We start from the raw sequence: 17,764 nt of genomic DNA on the forward strand, positions 1-17,764 counted from the left end.
TATGTAGAAAGCTGAAACTGGATCTCTTCCTTACACCTTATACAAAAATTAATTCAAGATGGATTAAAGACTTAAATGTTAGTCCTAAAACCATAAAAACCCTAGAAGAAAACCTAGGCAATACCATTCAGGACATAGGCATGGGCAAGGACTTCATGTCTAAAACACCAAATGCAATGGCAACAAAACCCAAAATTGACAAATGGGATCTAATTAAACTAAAGAGCTTCTGCACAGCAAAAGAAACTACCATCAGAGTGAACAGGCAACCTACAGAGTGGGAGAAAATTTTTGCAATCTACTCATCTAAGAAAGGGCTAATATCCAGAATCTACAAAGAACTCAAACAAATTTACAAGAAAAAAACAAACAACCCCATCACAAAGTGGGCAAAGGATATGAACAGACACTTCTCAAAAGAAGACATTTATGCAGCCAACAGACACATGAAAAAATGCTCATCATCACTGGCCATCAGAGAAATGCAAATCAAAACCACAATGAGTTACCATCTGATACCAGTTAGAATGACCATCATTAAAAAGTCAGGAAACAACAGGTGCTGGAGAGGATATGGAGAAATAGGAACACTTTTAAACTGTTGGTGGGACTGTAAACTAGTACAGCCATTGTGGAAGACAGTGTGGCAATTCCTAAAGGTTCTAGAACTAGAAATACCATTTGACCCAGCCATCCCATTACTGGGTATATACCCAAAGGATTATAAATCATGCTGCTATAAAGACACATGCACACGTATGTTTATTGCGGCACTATTCACAATAGCAAAGACTTGGAACCAACCCAAATGTCCATCAATGATAGACTGGATTAAGAAAATGTGGCACATATACACCATGGAATACTATGCAGCCATAAAGAAGGATGAGTTCATGTCCTTTGTAGGGACATGGATGAAGCTGGAAATCATCATTCTCAGTAAACTATCGCAAGGACAGAAAACCAAATACCGCATGTTCTCACTCATAGGTGGGAATTGAACAATGAGAACACTTGGACACAGGAAGGGGAACATCACACACCGGGGCCTGTCGTGGGGTGGGGGGAGCGGGGAGGGATAGCATTAGGAGATATACCTAATGTAAATGATGAGTTAATGGGTGCAGCACACCAGCATGGCACCTGTATACATATGTAACAAACCTGCACGTTGTGAACATGTGCCCTAGAACTTAAAGTATAAAAAATAAAAAAAAAAACCATGGTGAGACATCATCTCTCCAAAACATACAAAAATTAGATGGACGTGGTGGCACTTACCTCTAATCCCAGCTACCTGGGAAGCTGGACTGGGAGGATCACTTGAGCCGAGGAGATAGAGGCTGCAATGAGCCAGGATTGTGCCACTGCACTCTAGCCTGGGCAGCAAAGTGAGATCCTGTCTCAAAAACAAAACAAAACAAAACAAAACAAAACAACCCTAAGCAAAAACAGAAAACTTTCTGAGTACCAACGTGATGCTCAAAGGAAATGCTCATTAGAGCATTTTGGACTCTGGGTTTTTGGATTTGGGATGCCCAACCTGCATAAACTTTAAAGAGTCCTTAAATAAAGTTACTTGCTGCTAAAACTAACTGCCTCCTTGCCACACTCCTAATAAGGTTCTACATCTTGCAGAGATTTTTAAAAGCCTGATTTAGGGTGTCAGACCTGCGTTCAAAATCTTGGTCTTCTACTCAAAAGCAATCTGATATTGGTGAGCTTCTTATTCCATATCTGTAGAATGGGGTAGGGGGTGGTAATAATAATCCCATGTACCTTGCAGGATTTTTGTGAAACTGGATAAGGTCAGGTATGTGTGAACAGCAATTGGAGTGTCTGGCCCATTGTAGCTGTTTAGTTAATAACATTTCCTGTTGTGACTTGACATCTGGTTTGAGATGCTGGCATCCTGTAACTCGTCCTCCTCACCAGCCCTGCCCTCCATCAGCCTGGTCCCCTGTACAATGTGACACTTACTCAGTAATTGCCCATAGCAGAAACAGACTCACCAGCTGTTCTAGAGCTGGCTCTGCCTGGTCAAGGCTTCTCATGCAGCAAGTGTTTCATAATCAGCCTGTTCCTGCTGCTGTCTGCCACTTTTCCCCCGACCTTCCTGGCCATCCCTTGTCCCTTTCTGGGCAAAAGCATCTAACCATGTGGTATGGTGGTGTCACCTGAGTGTGGTGTCAGCAGACCCAGAGCTTTCCAAGCCTACCCATGATGAGTCTACGACCTGGCATTCCCTGTTCCTTCTGTTACTGTTTTTTCTTCTCTGGAACTACATTGGCCAAAACCGAAAACAGGGAGTCAGTAAGGTTTATCAGTATTTCACTTGCATAGCTGCAGTCTTAAGTTACTGAAATGACAGGTTGATCCAGTGAGGAAAATCAAACAACTATCAAAAAGTCCAGTCAAGTAATTGTAGACCATGACAAAAAACCCTCAGTAGGAAAGGAAAAAATGCCTAACACCAAGAAACATGAAAGTAAAAAGCACTGAATTTGGTAAAAGTGAAGTAATTTCTATAAGTGAGTCATATCTAGAAAATTAGGAAAATTTCAGAAGTTTTTTTAAAAATTCAAATCAACTTTAAAAGCTGATATCCTTTTTTCTTCTAATATCTTTTCCATATATTTGTATACACATTTCAAGTATTTAAATGAATGAAATTGGAATTTTTATATATAGTTCTTTTCAAGTAAAAATGCTAATGTAATTTATTTTTAAATTTTATAAAGTGTTTTATTTTTTACTTAAAATGAGACTTTCTCATGACAATGTATATTCTTCAGAAACACTATAATTAATGTTCTTATAATGCTTTCTTGTTTAGATAGTTAATAATGCATTTTTTCATACTATAGATACTCATTTTGGCTGTCTTCATTGTTTTGCTACTTTAAGTAATTCCATGAGGTCAATCTTTGTACATAAAGCTCTGTTCAAATCTCTGATTATTTCCTTAGGATAAAATCCAAGAATTGGCATTATTAGGTCAAAGAGCATAAACAAGTATTTTTTTCTATTCTTTGTTTTGAAAGTGAATTACAAAGAAATCCTCTCTTAAAAGTTGCTCCTTTCAGTTGGTTTTATTCTACAGATTGCTTCTTTACCTCCTTCTTTGTGTCAAGAACCATATTAAACGATGTGAATTCCTCTCTCTGTTGCATCTTTAAGAGAGAGTTGAGGTCTCACTTCCTCCCAGCTATCCTCTCCACCACCTGCCATCTCCTCGGACTGAGACAAGTTCCCTTCTCTGTTATCACCCACATCCATACATCCAGGCTCTCATAGTACTGTCATGGCATTTATCATGCTGAATTCTAAGTGTCTGTTTGGTTTTATTTTGGCATTAGACAGTAAGTGCCTTAGGGGTAAGGACTATATTTTATTCATCTTTATTTCCCCGGAAAACACCTAGTACTTTGTACATAGTAGGCACTGAATGAGGGAACAAGGAACACAGAACCATTTAGTCACTACACACACACACACACACACACACACACACACACACACCCTGTCCTATATTATTAAATACAGGAGATAGAAGGGTGAGGGAGAAAGAGGGTCATCTTCATGAAGTAATATGCTTGTATTTTCTCAGATATAGATGTATGGATGAGATATCACTTTTTGATATGTGTCCAGATAGGCCAGATATAATTAATACCAGAATTTTATCAGGTCGTTGGGACCACAGCCTTCCTGGAAACATAGCTTCAGAGTCAGTTTTATAGTCTGCTGAGCCCAAAACAAGCTAGATAATTAATATTATTGGATCAAAATGGCCCAAAATCTGATTAGGGGTTATTTATCCTACATATACATGATAGCATAGTCTTTATTTTGTCCCTTTGAGTGAGTTTATAAGTGTGTTCTGTTTGGATGGCAAATATCATCTGGAAATAATTTATGAGTAATTGCAGAACCTGCCAATGGTATGCTTTACAAGGGCTTATTTCATTCACTTCCAGGTATATTCCATAATTTCCTGATTTTCTCAGGTTCTTTTGTGTAAATACCAAATTGAGCTTATGTTTTTGTCCCCCTTTTCCCCAGGGGCGATCTGAGTGTCAGGTTGGTGTTATTGTCCTGGCATCTGTGGGGGTGACCCAGAGTTTCCATGACCTGTGGTTGGAAGGCCCACTCATTGGGGCACTGAAGCTCCTGACAGTTACTGTTCTCATTCAGTGGGAGGCCAGCGGTTCTCAGCAGTGTTCTCTGCTTCACACCAGACTGTCCAGTTAGCTTCTCATTCAGCCATTGCCTCTCCATACTGGAGTAAAGGTTTATGATTTATTAGGCTATTCCCAGGAAAGCAAGTTCTATGTTTTCTGTGCTTTGAGCTCCACATAATTCTTGGAGATCCTCACATCAAAGACTCCCTCTTGTTTTCCTCTTTGTCTCCCTTGCATCTTCCTCTACTCACACCCCTGCTGTCTGGCCAGCCTTACTCACCAGGGAGAGCAGGAAGAGAGGATTCATGGGCAGGAAAACTCACTGTTTGCTCCATCTTCGTAGGCCTGGGGTGTGGTCCAAAACCTTGGCTGATAGACTTGCAAAAAGACTTTAATCTTGAGAATAATGTCGCTTTGTGAATTTCCACAGTCTCCTTGAAATTCAAAAGCTGAGCGTAACTATTTCTTTTTCTTTGCATTTCAGCCATAGCAATCCTAATAGTCCCTAGGACAATGAGTGTCTCAGGCTGAATGGAAGAGGGTCATATACATGCAAGGGGATGGGAATTTAATATCTCTAAATATCATCCTGCCAACACAAGTATATGTAAATAGATTTATAACTATATGGTCATTTATATAAGGATAACCTAATAATATCAAAGGACAGGTTCATTTTAAATTAAAACTATAGGGAAGAGGGTTGATTCTACGCCATGAACAGAAAGGTTAAAGAAAGTGTAATTCTCTTTTAAGTACCGGATGCTTCAGACTGTGCCTGTCGTTTTCAGCCTTCTTCTCCCCTTTTCCTGTCTCTGCCTTTCTCCTCTCTGCCTTTTATTGAAAGGCAAATGCCTCTTGTAATAAGGCACAATTTCAGAAGTTCCTGTTATAACCCACTCCCATAGCATTCATAAAAAAAGCAGAGACCGTACTTATAATTTGCTGGGAACCCTAAAAGCGAAGTGAGACAACTCACTGAAGAATCCTCAAATAACACGAAGACGTGAAAAAATATAGCTGGTGCTTCTCTGGCTTATGTAGGAAGAATCAAAGCAACCATGAAATTAATTTTATTTACCATTAAAAGATACTGGACTTAGAATTCAGGTTGTGATTATGTAATTATAAATTAATTTCAGTAGCATTATATAATCTGAATGAAATGCCAGCAATACTTATGAGAAGTATGTTAATGAGTATCAGAAAAGTTTATCTGCTTGAATGTACCTCAAAATAGTCATGCCCAGAGAGTATATATGAAGGCTCCTGCTGTGGTTTCTTAAAACTCTCCAATGTATGTGATCAGTTTACTAGGAAGCAGCTCTCTTTACTATGTTCATACTTAACAGAAAAGGAAGGACCAGAAGGTTGCTCATAGGCTGCACCCAAGTGTGAAATAAACATTATTATTACAGAAGTTGAAATGTGAAGTTGAAGAACATTTTAATTTCAAAATAGTATTCATGAGAATCAGATGACACATCTATACTTTAACTCTGGTGAAGTGTGAAAATTAAATGAATACTCCATCAGATTCTGAAAGCTTGAATTATGACCCCCATCTCCCTCACTAAAGAGATTGTTTTTCATATTTAGGGTGGCATACCTCATTTGTGGAAAAGATCTTTCTGGCACTCATACCCTGTTTCTCAATTTATTGTAGCCATCTTATTAATCACTGTGTTTGCTGGGGAAGAGCCAAAGTATACCTGAATCTAGAATTAAACTATATAGCACTAGGGTTTAAAATAATAGAATTTGTCATCAAGTTGACTGCCTCATATTCAGCCAGTGTCAAACTCAATAGTTGATATGTTTGCTTATGCAAAAATATCAGAGAGGAAAAGAAAATTTTAATTTGTAATGGATCTATTTCTCATAAAATGTCATTCCTGCCGCTCTGCTCTTTAGCATGTGATGAGGGGAAGCTGAGGCAGCTTCTATTGTAAAGGAAGACCCAAGGAGGTGCCATTTTAGGGGACCTTCGGTCTCCACCCAGTCCAGGGGATTCACATGAGCCTCCCTGCATATATGGGCATGTCCCATCACTGCTTCTTCTGCTTGGAAGCCCACAAAGATGGTTTGCTATCCTAGTACCTCAGGTCTTGATGGAAGAAGGCCTTGGTGTGTTCTTAATTATATCCTTTGCCTCAGATGTTTTGTTGTCAGTGTTTCACTCTTCCTGGTCAGGTTTTAGGGCTGCTACCAGTCTCTCCATGAAATAGAAACCCCCTAATGTGCTGTTCTGCTGCACTTCCTCATTGACTGACCTTGTACTATGATGTCTTTCTTCCTGGGGTCAGTGAGTATGGGATAAAGCCTCCAAGCAGGGTTGCCCATATGGTTGTGTATGTTTGGATTACCCCACAGCTCTGGGAGGCACCATTCACACTGTGGTCATTGTTGATTTAAATATGTATTAGGGTCATTTTATGGAGATGGTAGTAAAGGGTCTTGATGAAGACATACCTTTCTCTGGTTTGCACAAAAAAAATTAAACACAAGGTAGCAGTGGCCTGCCTTGATGTTGAAAGCAACACTCTGGCAACAGACTAGGTGGGTTCTGCCCCTTAGTAGCTGTGTGACCTTGGGCTAGTCACACAATCTCAGTTTTATCATCTGTAAGATAGGAATAATAATAGTACCTCATAGGCTGTTAGGGTTAGAGAAATTACATATGCCAAGGAATAAGTACAGAGCCTGACGGATGGTGAATGCTCAGTATATGGCAGCTGTCACAGTGTGGCCCATTTGTGTCCTTCCATATAGATAGATCATTTTCCAATTTCCAATTACTTTCTACTAGTCCTCTCTTAACATAAAATAACTTTCAAGCCCATTACTACAAGACTCATTACAGTGGACCTATGGATTTGTGATTTGAATCGTAATTAGTATTAATTTAATAGCCTCTTGCACAGAGTTAGACTAATGTGTCAGGTGACACAGTGTCTTAGCCCAGCCACACACATTAATATGACTCTGATGATGGCCTGCCTCTCAGTGAAGTCAGAGCAGGGGGTACAAGGACTCAGGCAATAGACAAGAGAGAAAAGAAAGAAAGAAAGATTAAAGCTTATTGGTTATAGTGTTTTCCACACAAGGTATCATCCCTGACAAGTCTGTCTGTGCCATGGCATTGATTATTAGAAGAAAGACTCGTAAAAAGCTCTAGGCAGGTCAGATTTTGGAGGACTTAAAGATTATGCAGACAAGAGTAGGGGTCGGGGAGTCTTATCTGAGAGCTGCCGGGTACTTTATCTGTGTTTCAGGACAGGGCTGATCACAGTGTTGGCTGTGGAAGGTGGGGGCTGGAAACCTCTGCTGACAGTCATCTTATCTTTCCCATGTGATACTTTCATTAATGACTGCCTTCACCTGCTCTTTTTCCAGTATGTTGCACTCCAATATAATTTCTGTCCGTTATCAGGCCTTGATGTCATTTAGGCCCTGGAATTGTGTTACTGAACTAACATTCATTGTCAAACCTTTACGAGATAAACCTATTTTATTTCTCCTCATCCTATAAATGTGTTGATTCTCTCATGCTGTGTATAATGAATGGCCCTTTGGCTGTTGTAACACCTTCACTGAAATCCTTGAAGTGTGTGTGTGCCTATCTCTCTGTGTCTCACCCCCTTTCTCCTCCTCCCCTTCCTTACCCCTTGCCACCCCTTCCTTACCCTATTCAATCTCTCTCTCTCTTTCCTAAAGAACAAAAATGGCAATTTTCCTTATTCTCATAGAAAACACTTTATGTTACAGAAGGGTGCTGCTGTTAGCATAAGCAGTCTGGCATTATGTGGGTGAGTGTCCACGTGCATTATCAAGCAAGGCTTATAAACCGTGTTAATTCCACACAACTTTCTCTACTCCATCCAGCTTCCTATCCCTACCCCAACAACATAAAAAGTGATGTCACTCACTTAAGAAAATGTTGCAGTAAGGTGGATTTTCATAAAATAAGTATTCTCAGGACTCCAACTTTTAAATCATACCTGTGTGCCTACAGAAAGGTTGGAGGGGGGCAAGGGAGTGAGGATCTTAATTGGCACCCAAGACAGAATGTTTCCTCTGAGGAGAAGGATTGGGTGGCACTACTTAGAGATGCAGCAAGGCAGTGCAGGGAGAGCCTAAAAGCAGCTGAGGCTCTCATGTCACCCAGACACTGATGGATAGTCATTGATATTTGAATCTGAATCTGAATGTGTACTATCAAAAGGGCTGCTGTCATCATTGTCACCACTATTCCTCTGAGTCCTTTTTCCATCTCTACCATCTTACTCTCTGTAACAGGATCGTAAGTTCTATATTTTGTTTTATATCTTGTATACTTTGCTTGATGCAGTAAATATGCTCCTGAAACACAGTGAATAAGTAAAACTTTACCTTACTGCAACATTTAAATAACATTAAATTCATCTGAATACAGAAAAATATAAAGAAGAAAACAAAAAGGTCTAAAATCCTATCACCAAGATAGCCCTGTTAATATTTGTTAAAAATAAGAGTATGTGTGTGGACATGGTTAGAGTGTCTATATTTGCATAGTATAAGGGGTAAATTATACAAGTAGTACAATTAATAGGTATAAATTGAAAAGCACCCACATTTCTTTCACTCCCACCCCAATTCTTAGCCCCTCCCTCAGCATTATGTCTGTGCAGTGTACAAAGCACTCTTATAAAAATACAGCAATGGACTGGGCACGATGGCTCACGCCTGTAATCCCAATACTTTAGGAGGCCGAGGTGGGCAGATCACCTGTGGTCAGGAGTTTGAGACCAACCTGGACAATACGGTGAAACCCCGTCTCTACTAAAAATACAAAAATTAGCTGGGCATGATGGCGCACGCCTGTAATCCCAGCTACTTGGGAGGCTGAGGCAGGAGAATCACTTGAACCTAGGAGGCGGGGGTTGCAGTGAGCCGAGATTGCACCACTGCACTCCAGCCCGGGCAACAAGAGCGAAACTCCATCTCAAAAAAATAAAAAAGAATACAGCAATGAATAAGGCATCTCCCTGGCCCTAAAAGGGAGTTTCAGCCTAATGGGTCAAAGAATCATAAATAAGGCATATAAATAGCATGATATGTGATGTACAGTAAGTTGGCAGCTGGGCAGCCATGAGATGTGATGCCAACATTACCCTCAGCTGCTACAGGTCTCTGTTGTCATCCCTTCCCTCCTCCACCTCACCTAACTAGCCACATGACCTTAAAGAAATACCTGAGCTGTCTTTTGCCATTTTATGCATTTATAAGGTAGATGTCATAATTCCTCCCTGCCTGATCTGATGAGCTTTGAGAATTGAGTGCCAGAATGGGTAAGAAAACACTTAACGACTCATAAAGCAGACCAGAAGTGTAAGGTTTCGTTGTCATCTTTATTGTTATACAAAGGGGTACTATGAAGAATCATAGTAATCTTGGGCGTTAATTTAATAGAAAGCCCGGGAGCACAGGGTCACCAACAGCCCAGATTTGACCAACAGCTGCCTTTCGCTTGGCTTGTACTGCTTTTTAAAATAAAAGTTGCCAACGTTTAAAAAATCAGGAGAGTTCAAACAAAAACGACTTCCCTTGAAAAATCGGAGGAAACATTCCCAGCGGACCTGCATTCCTATGCGGCAGCCATTTTCGTTGCTGAGGAAGTGCTTTCCCCTGAGCACGTGTTCTCCCGTTTGTCACAAGCCCCCCACTCCCTTTTGCAGCCGCAACATTGAAACCTGATGTCAGTTTCACTTGTCATCATGCTTGCCCTTCCTTAGAGCCGAAAAATGTTTTAGAACCCAGGTTCCCATCAAAAGTAGCAGGGTAAATAGCTACTCCAAGAAGGCCAAGATTTTTCTTATGCCGGACCTGAAAGCATTGCAGTTTGCAATTTTAATTTAAGATCTGCAGAATATTCAAGCTGAAAGGGGCCTGGAGGTTAACTAATCCAGACCTCTTGTTTTTGAGCTCCAGAGAGTTTAAGTATGTAATATAAATAAAATGTTTAGCATTATAATAAAATACTTTAGCAGGGTCCATCATTTTCTTTCCTTTTTTTTTCTTTCTTTTTTTTTTTTTTTTTTTTTGACGCAGAGTCTCACTCTGTCAGCCAGGCTGGAGTGCAGTGGCACGATCTTGGCTCACTGCAACCTCTGTCTCGTGGGCTCAAGCAATTCTCCTGCCTCAGCCTCCCGAGTAACTGGGATTACAGGCATGTGCCACTACACCTGGCTAATTTTTGTATTTTTAGTAGAGACGGGGCTTCATCGTGTTGGCCAGGCTGGTCTCGAACTCCTAACCTCAGGTAATCTGCCTGCCTTGGCCTCCCAAAGTGCTAGGATTACAGGCATGAGCTACCACACCCAGCCCATCATTTTCATTATTACTAAAGTAACAATTTTGGATTCCCAGGTTTTTTAGTCATTTAGTCATTCAGTACATATACATTGAGCAATGTAATCAGGGATAAGACACTTGGGGTTTCATGGAAAAGAAACTGTTTTTATCATAGTACTTTGTACACTACACAAACTCATAATGCTGGGGGAGGGGCTGAGGATTGGGGTGGGCGTGAAGGATAAGATATTTGAGGTTTCTGAGTCCCGTTTTCCTCATCTGCTTAGAGGGAGAATACCTGGCCTCCCTACTCTGAATGTTTGAAAATCAATTGCAAGTATGTTTGTGAGCCACTTAGTAGAGTTTATAGTACTGAACAAATCGTTATTACAACTTTGTTATGAATTTAACTGAGAAAGTTTTAAAAGTATTTATAACTAGGAATCTAAAAGATGTCTGAGATACCCCAAGTTACATAACCCTCATTAGGATTTACAGTTTTCTCGAGCTCTACTTGTCAAATGAATTAATTGTCTAATATTATCCAACCAAAATATTTAGTTAAGTTTAGAATAACTTTTTTGTATACTGTTACTTTGTCCGCATTCCAGAATTTAAATCAGAGGGAGGAATGTTGGTTTACAGGAATAGACTAATACATAATTTGCATTTGTGTGTCTTCCGTGAGGAAAACAATAATTATTAGGCCAACACAAAAACATGCCCATTTTGCTGAAGTACATATTGAGTTCAGAAGCGGACACAGATTGTCCTCATAATGACCATTGTAATATACCTTTATTGCTTCACAAGGTGCCATGGCTTTGGACGGTGTGGTGAGGATGGAAGCCCTACCCATATGTTATTTGCACTGGACCAGAATCCTGGATGGAGGAAAGAACTTTGGACATACCTGGGCCAGAAGTTCTCTCCACCTACCAGGAGTGAGCATGTGAGCATGAGCTATACATGTACAGGAGGGTCATCGTGTTTTCATCAGGGTGTAAAGTGTATTTTGCTACATTTGATAGCTCCTTTTATGGCAATAGCTGGACAATGGTGTTGTCCATTGTGGTACTGAACTGGGCTGACCTGTCAGAGCAAGACTTTAGGAGCTTAGCGTTATGTCAAGTCAGGACATTATGTGTGAATGCTTATTCACTCATCTATTAATTTGCTTATTTAGACAATGCTGGGTGCTTTTGATATTCTAGACATCAGCACTGTAGTGGGAAAATCCAAAACTTCTGATACGGTTTGGATCTGTGTCCCTGCCCAAATCTCATGTCAAATTGTAATCCCCATTGTTGGAGGTGGGGCCTGGTGGGAGGTGACTGGATCATGGGGGTGGTTTCTCATGAATGATTTATCACTGTCCTTCTTGGTGCTGTTCTTGTGACAGTGAGTTCTTGTGAGATCTGGTTGTTTAAAAGTGTATTGCACCTCCCCCCACCCACTTCCTCCTGCTCCAGCTACGTGAAGAGCCTCATGCTTCCTTTGCCTCCTGCCATGATTGGAAGCTTCTTGAGGCCTCCCCAGAAGCAGAAGCCACTATGCTTCCAGTGCAGCCTCCAGAATCATGAGCCAATTAAACCTCTTTTCTTTATAAATTACCCAGTCTCAGGTATTTCTTTATAGGAGTGTAAGAATGGACTAATATATCTTGTGAAGTTTATATTCTAAAGGGGAAGACTGACACTAAATAAATAGTCTAAATAAATAAGCAAGATATCTACATAATTGTGTGTTGTAAGGGCAATAAACAAAATAAAGAGGAAATACAATCCCTGTCAGAAGAGGCCTCTCTGAAGATGTCACATTTGAGCTACAACATCTTCATATGGGTCAGTCAACCAATGTCAAAGACAGGAGAACATGCCAGGCAGAGAGAACAGCGTGTACAAAAGGCCAAAGATGACAAAAAGGTTGGCATGTATGGGCAACAGGAGGGAGGCCTTGAGCAAGGAAGGGAGTGGTGTGACATGATATTAGACACATTAGCTAGGGGCCAGGTCATGCAGGACTTGCCACCATTGTTTCTCACCTGGACTACTGAAATAGCCCAGGAGCTAAAATGACAGTGGTTGGGACTGGAGTCAATGCCGTGAGAACAAGAGAACTGGAAGGGTTTAAGAGATATTTTAGATGTAAAAGTAACAGAACTTAATGATGGACTGAATATCAGGAAAGAGGAAAAGAAAAAAATTAAGGATGATTCTTAGGTTCTGGCTTGAGCAATGCAGTGGATTATTGTGCCATTTTCTGAGGTTTAAAAGTCAAATAACTTGCCAAACCTCACTTAGCTAGGACATTGAAGTCTAGTCCATGTGAATCCACTTTTTTGTTTTTTTTTTAGCTTTTTGGGTTTTTTTAAAACCCGTGAGATAAGGTTATTAGGTTAAATTTCCAAGATCTCTTTCAGATTTGCAATTAAGTTATCATCTAGATTAAATTGTTAATATAGAAATATCCTGAGGTTCAGAATTAAGTAACATTGTCAGGCCCTGGTATTTTTGATAAATATAGTGCTTTGATGGAATAAATATTTTATCTCAGAACTAATAGCCAGAATCTTGCAAGTGTTTTGTCTCAAGCGTAAAAAGAAAATGATTTTTTCATTTTCTCTTGGGCATAATGTCTTTTCTGGAGTTTCCCAGCAACAAGCAGTTTGTTCTGTCAAGTAAGATGAGATTGTAAGCTATCTGTTATAATCCTGAGCTAAAACTGCAAAGCCCAAACAGTAAGTTGTTTTTGGTGTCCTGGTTTGTTTCAGATCATTCTTAAGCCTCCCACCCCAGTGCTCAGCATTGCTTTGCACATATTATTTCTCCAGAACCACACAGACCTCACCCAGGATAGGGGCAGGTTTCCTCTGTAGAGAGAGGAACGGAGACATTTCAGTAATTCAGAATACCACCTATAACTCATAACCCTGCCATCTGGGGCTCACCCATTTTGGCCAGGTCTAAGATTCTGTTGCTAACATAGGCAGGATAGTCCTGAAAACTTCACCATGAGGTAGATCTTAATTTACCCACAGAAACAGTGGGATTTGTTTGTGACAAAGGCGGGTCATCAATGTTAAGTATGTTCAATAGCATGTGAGTACAGTTGGCCCTTCATGTCCATGGGTTGTACATTTGTGGATTCAGCCAACCACAGATCAAAAATATTTTTAAAGCAATAAAAAAAATACAACAATCATACAAATTAAAAAAACAATATAACAACTATTTACGTAGCATTTACATTGTAGATTATAAGTAATCTAGAGATGACTTAAAGTATAGAAGAGGATGTACATAGGTTATATGCAAATACTAAGCCATTTTATATAAGGGACTTGGCCATCCATGGATTTTGCTATCTATAGGGGGTGCTAGAACCAATCCCCAGCAGATCCCAAGGGACAACTGTGTAGCTAAACAGCCACACTCTAAATCTCTCATCAAATTCAGATATTACAGGAACAACAACAAAAAATTCAACTCAGAAAGTCTCAAACAAGAAAGGCATTTATTGTCTCACTGAACAAGGATAGGGCAGTTCTAGGCTGGCTCAGCAGTTGCCTGATATTCTCCAGGACTCAGGCTCTACTGTTTACCTCTGTGCTCTACCATCCTGCACTTGTTGCCATGACCCTAAGGGATATCCCTTCATAGCTGCAAGATGACTGCCACACTTCTGTGAAACACATAGGCTAGCACTGAGCCAAATAAACAGTCATTGTCTGCTCTGTGTCTCTTTTAGTGGGGGGGGAAAAAAAGCCTTTCCCAGAAGGCCCCAGCAGACTTTTCTGAGTCCTTGTCCATAGAATGCCCAGTTTCTCCCATCTAGATATAAGGGTATTATCCTAAACTTCTCCCCTCATCCTTTATTCTCCTCAATTTCTATGAGTGATCCATTGTGGTTTTTAAAAACCTGTCACGGGAGCTGGGCACAGTGGCTCACACCTGTAATCCCAGCACTTTAGAAGGCCAGCAGGAGGATCACTTGAGGCCAGGAGTTCAAAACCAGTCTAGGCAATATAGTGAGAACCCATCTCTACAAAATAAAAAATAAGAACCTATCACCTATCCTCTATCCCTATATTTACTACATTAATTCAGATCCTCATTAACTCCACCTGTTCTCACTGCTCCCAATTTATCTATCTTCTTCATTGCCCCTGGAATCATCTTTTAAAACATGAATCTCATTGTGTCACTATCCTGCTTAAAACCCTTCAGTGATTCTTAATCAAATATGGGACTAAATTTTATTTTATTTTTGTAGCTGCAAGAATGACTCCCTCTCCCTTTTTTAAAAAGAAATCTTGCATGGCAGTTGACTTGTTAGCTGTTAACACGTGGAAGCAGAGCTGTCCTAGTTGAAATGCGGCTGGGGAAGGGGCCTTTAACTCAGCCAGGTGGATTCCTCCCCTTCTGTCTCATGGAGGCCCTAAAGCCTTTCCTTGGATCCCCTGGAGTACAGGCAAATGGAAACGCCTACTAGGCAGTTGGTGTAGACCTCAGGAGTGTCAACCAGTCCAACTGCATGGACTTAGAAAGTGTGGAAGCCAAGGTCGGTGACATGCTCACCCAGAAAGCGCAGAGTAAGAAGAGAGTCCTACAGAGAGAGGACTCCAAGAGTGATGCTGAAGTAATGCCTACAAGCCACATAATATCCCATGAAGCAATCTTTCTATTTTAACTTTCAAACTCTAAGACTGTGCCTTATAGGAGAATTTATGCTATGATCGTGTAGGACAATTTAATTCAATCAGATGTTTGAGGACAAAGTGAGGATATGTTGAATACTAAAATTTCAGTTTCCAATATAAAAAAAAATCAAAAATTGAGAACAATTTCTAATTATGTGGGTTGTGCTTTTGCTTCATTTTCATTCTTACAGCTTTTTAAAAATTGTTTTGATAATCCATGAGATTAGTCTTTTTTTTCCCAAGGCCTTTTGTATTAGAAATCGTGTCAACCAACATTTCTTGTGTTTCCATATCTGATCAAGGCATTTTTAGTTAAATAAGCTAAGAATGGAATTTCAAGCAGAACTATAATAACTGATTATATTATGATAGTTATTTTAATTATTCTCTCTGCTCTTGATATCAACCTGTATTTATTCTTTATGTCTATTTACGAATTCAGTGTTGTTGTTGTTTTTTTTTTTCTGTTGGTGGGAGTCTAAATTAGTTCAACCATTGTGAAAGAAAGTGTGGCAATTCCTCAAGGATCTAGAACGAGAAATACCATTTGACTCAGCAATCCCATTACTGGGTATATACCCAAAGGATTATAAACCATTCTACTATAAAGACACATACATACATATCTTTATTGCAGCACTATTCACAATAGCAAAGACTTGCAACCAATCCAAATGTCCATCAATGATAGACTAGATAAAGAAAATTTGGCTCATATACACCACAGTACTATGCAGCCATAAAAAAGGATGAATTCATGTCCTTTGCAGGGACGTGGATGAAGCTGGAAGCCATCATTCTCAGCAAACTTACACTGGAACAGAAAACCAAACACCGCATGTTCTCACTTGTAAGTGGGAGTTGAACAATGAGAACATATGGGCACAGGGAGGGGAACATCACACACCAGGGTCTGTCAGGGGGTGTGGGGCAAGGGGAGGGAGAGCATTAGGACAAATACCTAATGCATGCAGGGCTTAAAACCTAGATGACAGGTTGATGGGTACAGCAAACCACCATGGCACATGTATACCTATGTAACAAGCCTGCACATTCTGCACATGTCCCAGAACTTAAAGTAAAATTAAAAAAAAAAAAAAAGAATTCAGTGTTTTTTTCCAAGCCAGCACCATGGCATGCACCTGTAGTCCCAGCTACTCCAGAGGCTGAGGTGGGGGAATTGCTTGAGCCGAGGAATTTGTGGTTTCAGTGAGCTATGATCACACCACTGCCCCCTAGCCTAGATGACAGAGCAAGACCCCATCTCTTAAAAACAGAAAAAAAAAATTTGGTCTTTTTTGTTGTTCCATGAAAACTAAAGAGCCATTTAGATACAGTTGACATTCTTGTTATAGAATGACCTTAATGAGGAAGGAGACGTTAATGAAGACTAATTAGTGCATAATTTTAACAAGTAAAGGAGATATGTTTGAGGCAAGAGCTGAATGGGTTGTGCATTTCAGCAGGTATTTGCATATTGAGTGACACTGTCAAAAAGGAAGAGGTGAACAGAAAGGAGCTGGACAGGGCAGGCTCCAACTACACCAGACCGTTCAACTCTGTTTGCTTTTATCCATTCCCATTTCAAAAAGGATTTGAGCAGAGCTTGTCCTTTGTGTCTTGTGTGGGCTTCAGGCAAGCACGTCTTCAATCTTGCTTTCTTCTGACTCGGACCACCCTCTCCCTAGGCCTCAGTTCTGTCATCATCAGAGCTTTTTCTGCTCCTGTCTTTATGGTCCGCCTCCATCACACCCTGGAGCTGACCTGTTTCTGGCCACCAGTCTTTGCTGTCAGACTTTGAATAGGCAAGCACAACCTGTCCTGACATCAGCAGCTTCCTCATGCTCCACAGGATTCTGCTGTTGGCATTTCTAGGCCCCCTAGAAATGAGGAGCCCACCACACCCCCCCATCCTTCCCACTTCCAACTGGGACTTCACAGAAACTCAGCACCAAGCAGAAGCCCGAAGTGTGTATCGGTTGACTGAAACTTCAAACTGATTTTGTTTCTTTCCTAATCCTTTTAAATGTGATATGTGTTTAAGAGTAGCAGAGACAAAGTGATTTAGGAAAATTATAATGTTATCCTAGCCTGTTTTAGTGACACTCTACAATGGTTAAGAAAATTGACTGTCAGATTTGATCATTGTTGTCGAAGTGAACAGCCATCATTCTCAGAGTGGCTGGAGTCAAATTCTCACCCAGCAGAAGCAATTTTAATGACTGAAGAATCCAGTTACCACAAGAAGCAATGGAACCTGAATGCACTGCTGACCTCCCGCATTCTCTCTCTTCTATTTTTCAGGCACAACATGTTTGATTGCTCTGCTATCAGATAAAGACCTCACTGTGGCCAACGTGGGTGACTCGCGCGGGGTCCTGTGTGACAAAGATGGGAACGCTATTCCTTTGTCTCATGATCACAAGCCTTACCAGTTGAAGGAAAGAAAGAGGATAAAGAGAGCAGGTGAGCTTGTGAACACCTCCAAGAAATGTCTGCTGTCTTGCTGGTGAACAAGGCGGCTTGCTTGGAGAGCTCCTGGATA

General features: G+C 40.5%; 1 protein-coding gene across 3 annotated transcripts in view; it reads left to right on the forward strand.

Moving 5' to 3' along the window:
• The window catches only part of PPM1L (protein phosphatase, Mg2+/Mn2+ dependent 1L), a 318,324-nt gene that overhangs the window by 289,813 nt on the left and 10,747 nt on the right, over nt 1–17,764 (forward strand). For all 3 annotated transcript variants that reach the window (XM_003256389.4, XM_030822770.1, XM_030822769.1), the window contains one exon: nt 17,524–17,685. In XM_003256389.4, the coding sequence (XP_003256437.1) occupies nt 17,524–17,685 (162 nt within the window). The remainder of the gene's footprint in view (nt 1–17,523; nt 17,686–17,764) is intronic.

Source organism: Nomascus leucogenys, chromosome 11 (genome assembly GCF_006542625.1).
Source record: "Nomascus leucogenys isolate Asia chromosome 11, Asia_NLE_v1, whole genome shotgun sequence".
Classification (NCBI taxonomy): domain Eukaryota; kingdom Metazoa; phylum Chordata; class Mammalia; order Primates; family Hylobatidae; genus Nomascus; species Nomascus leucogenys.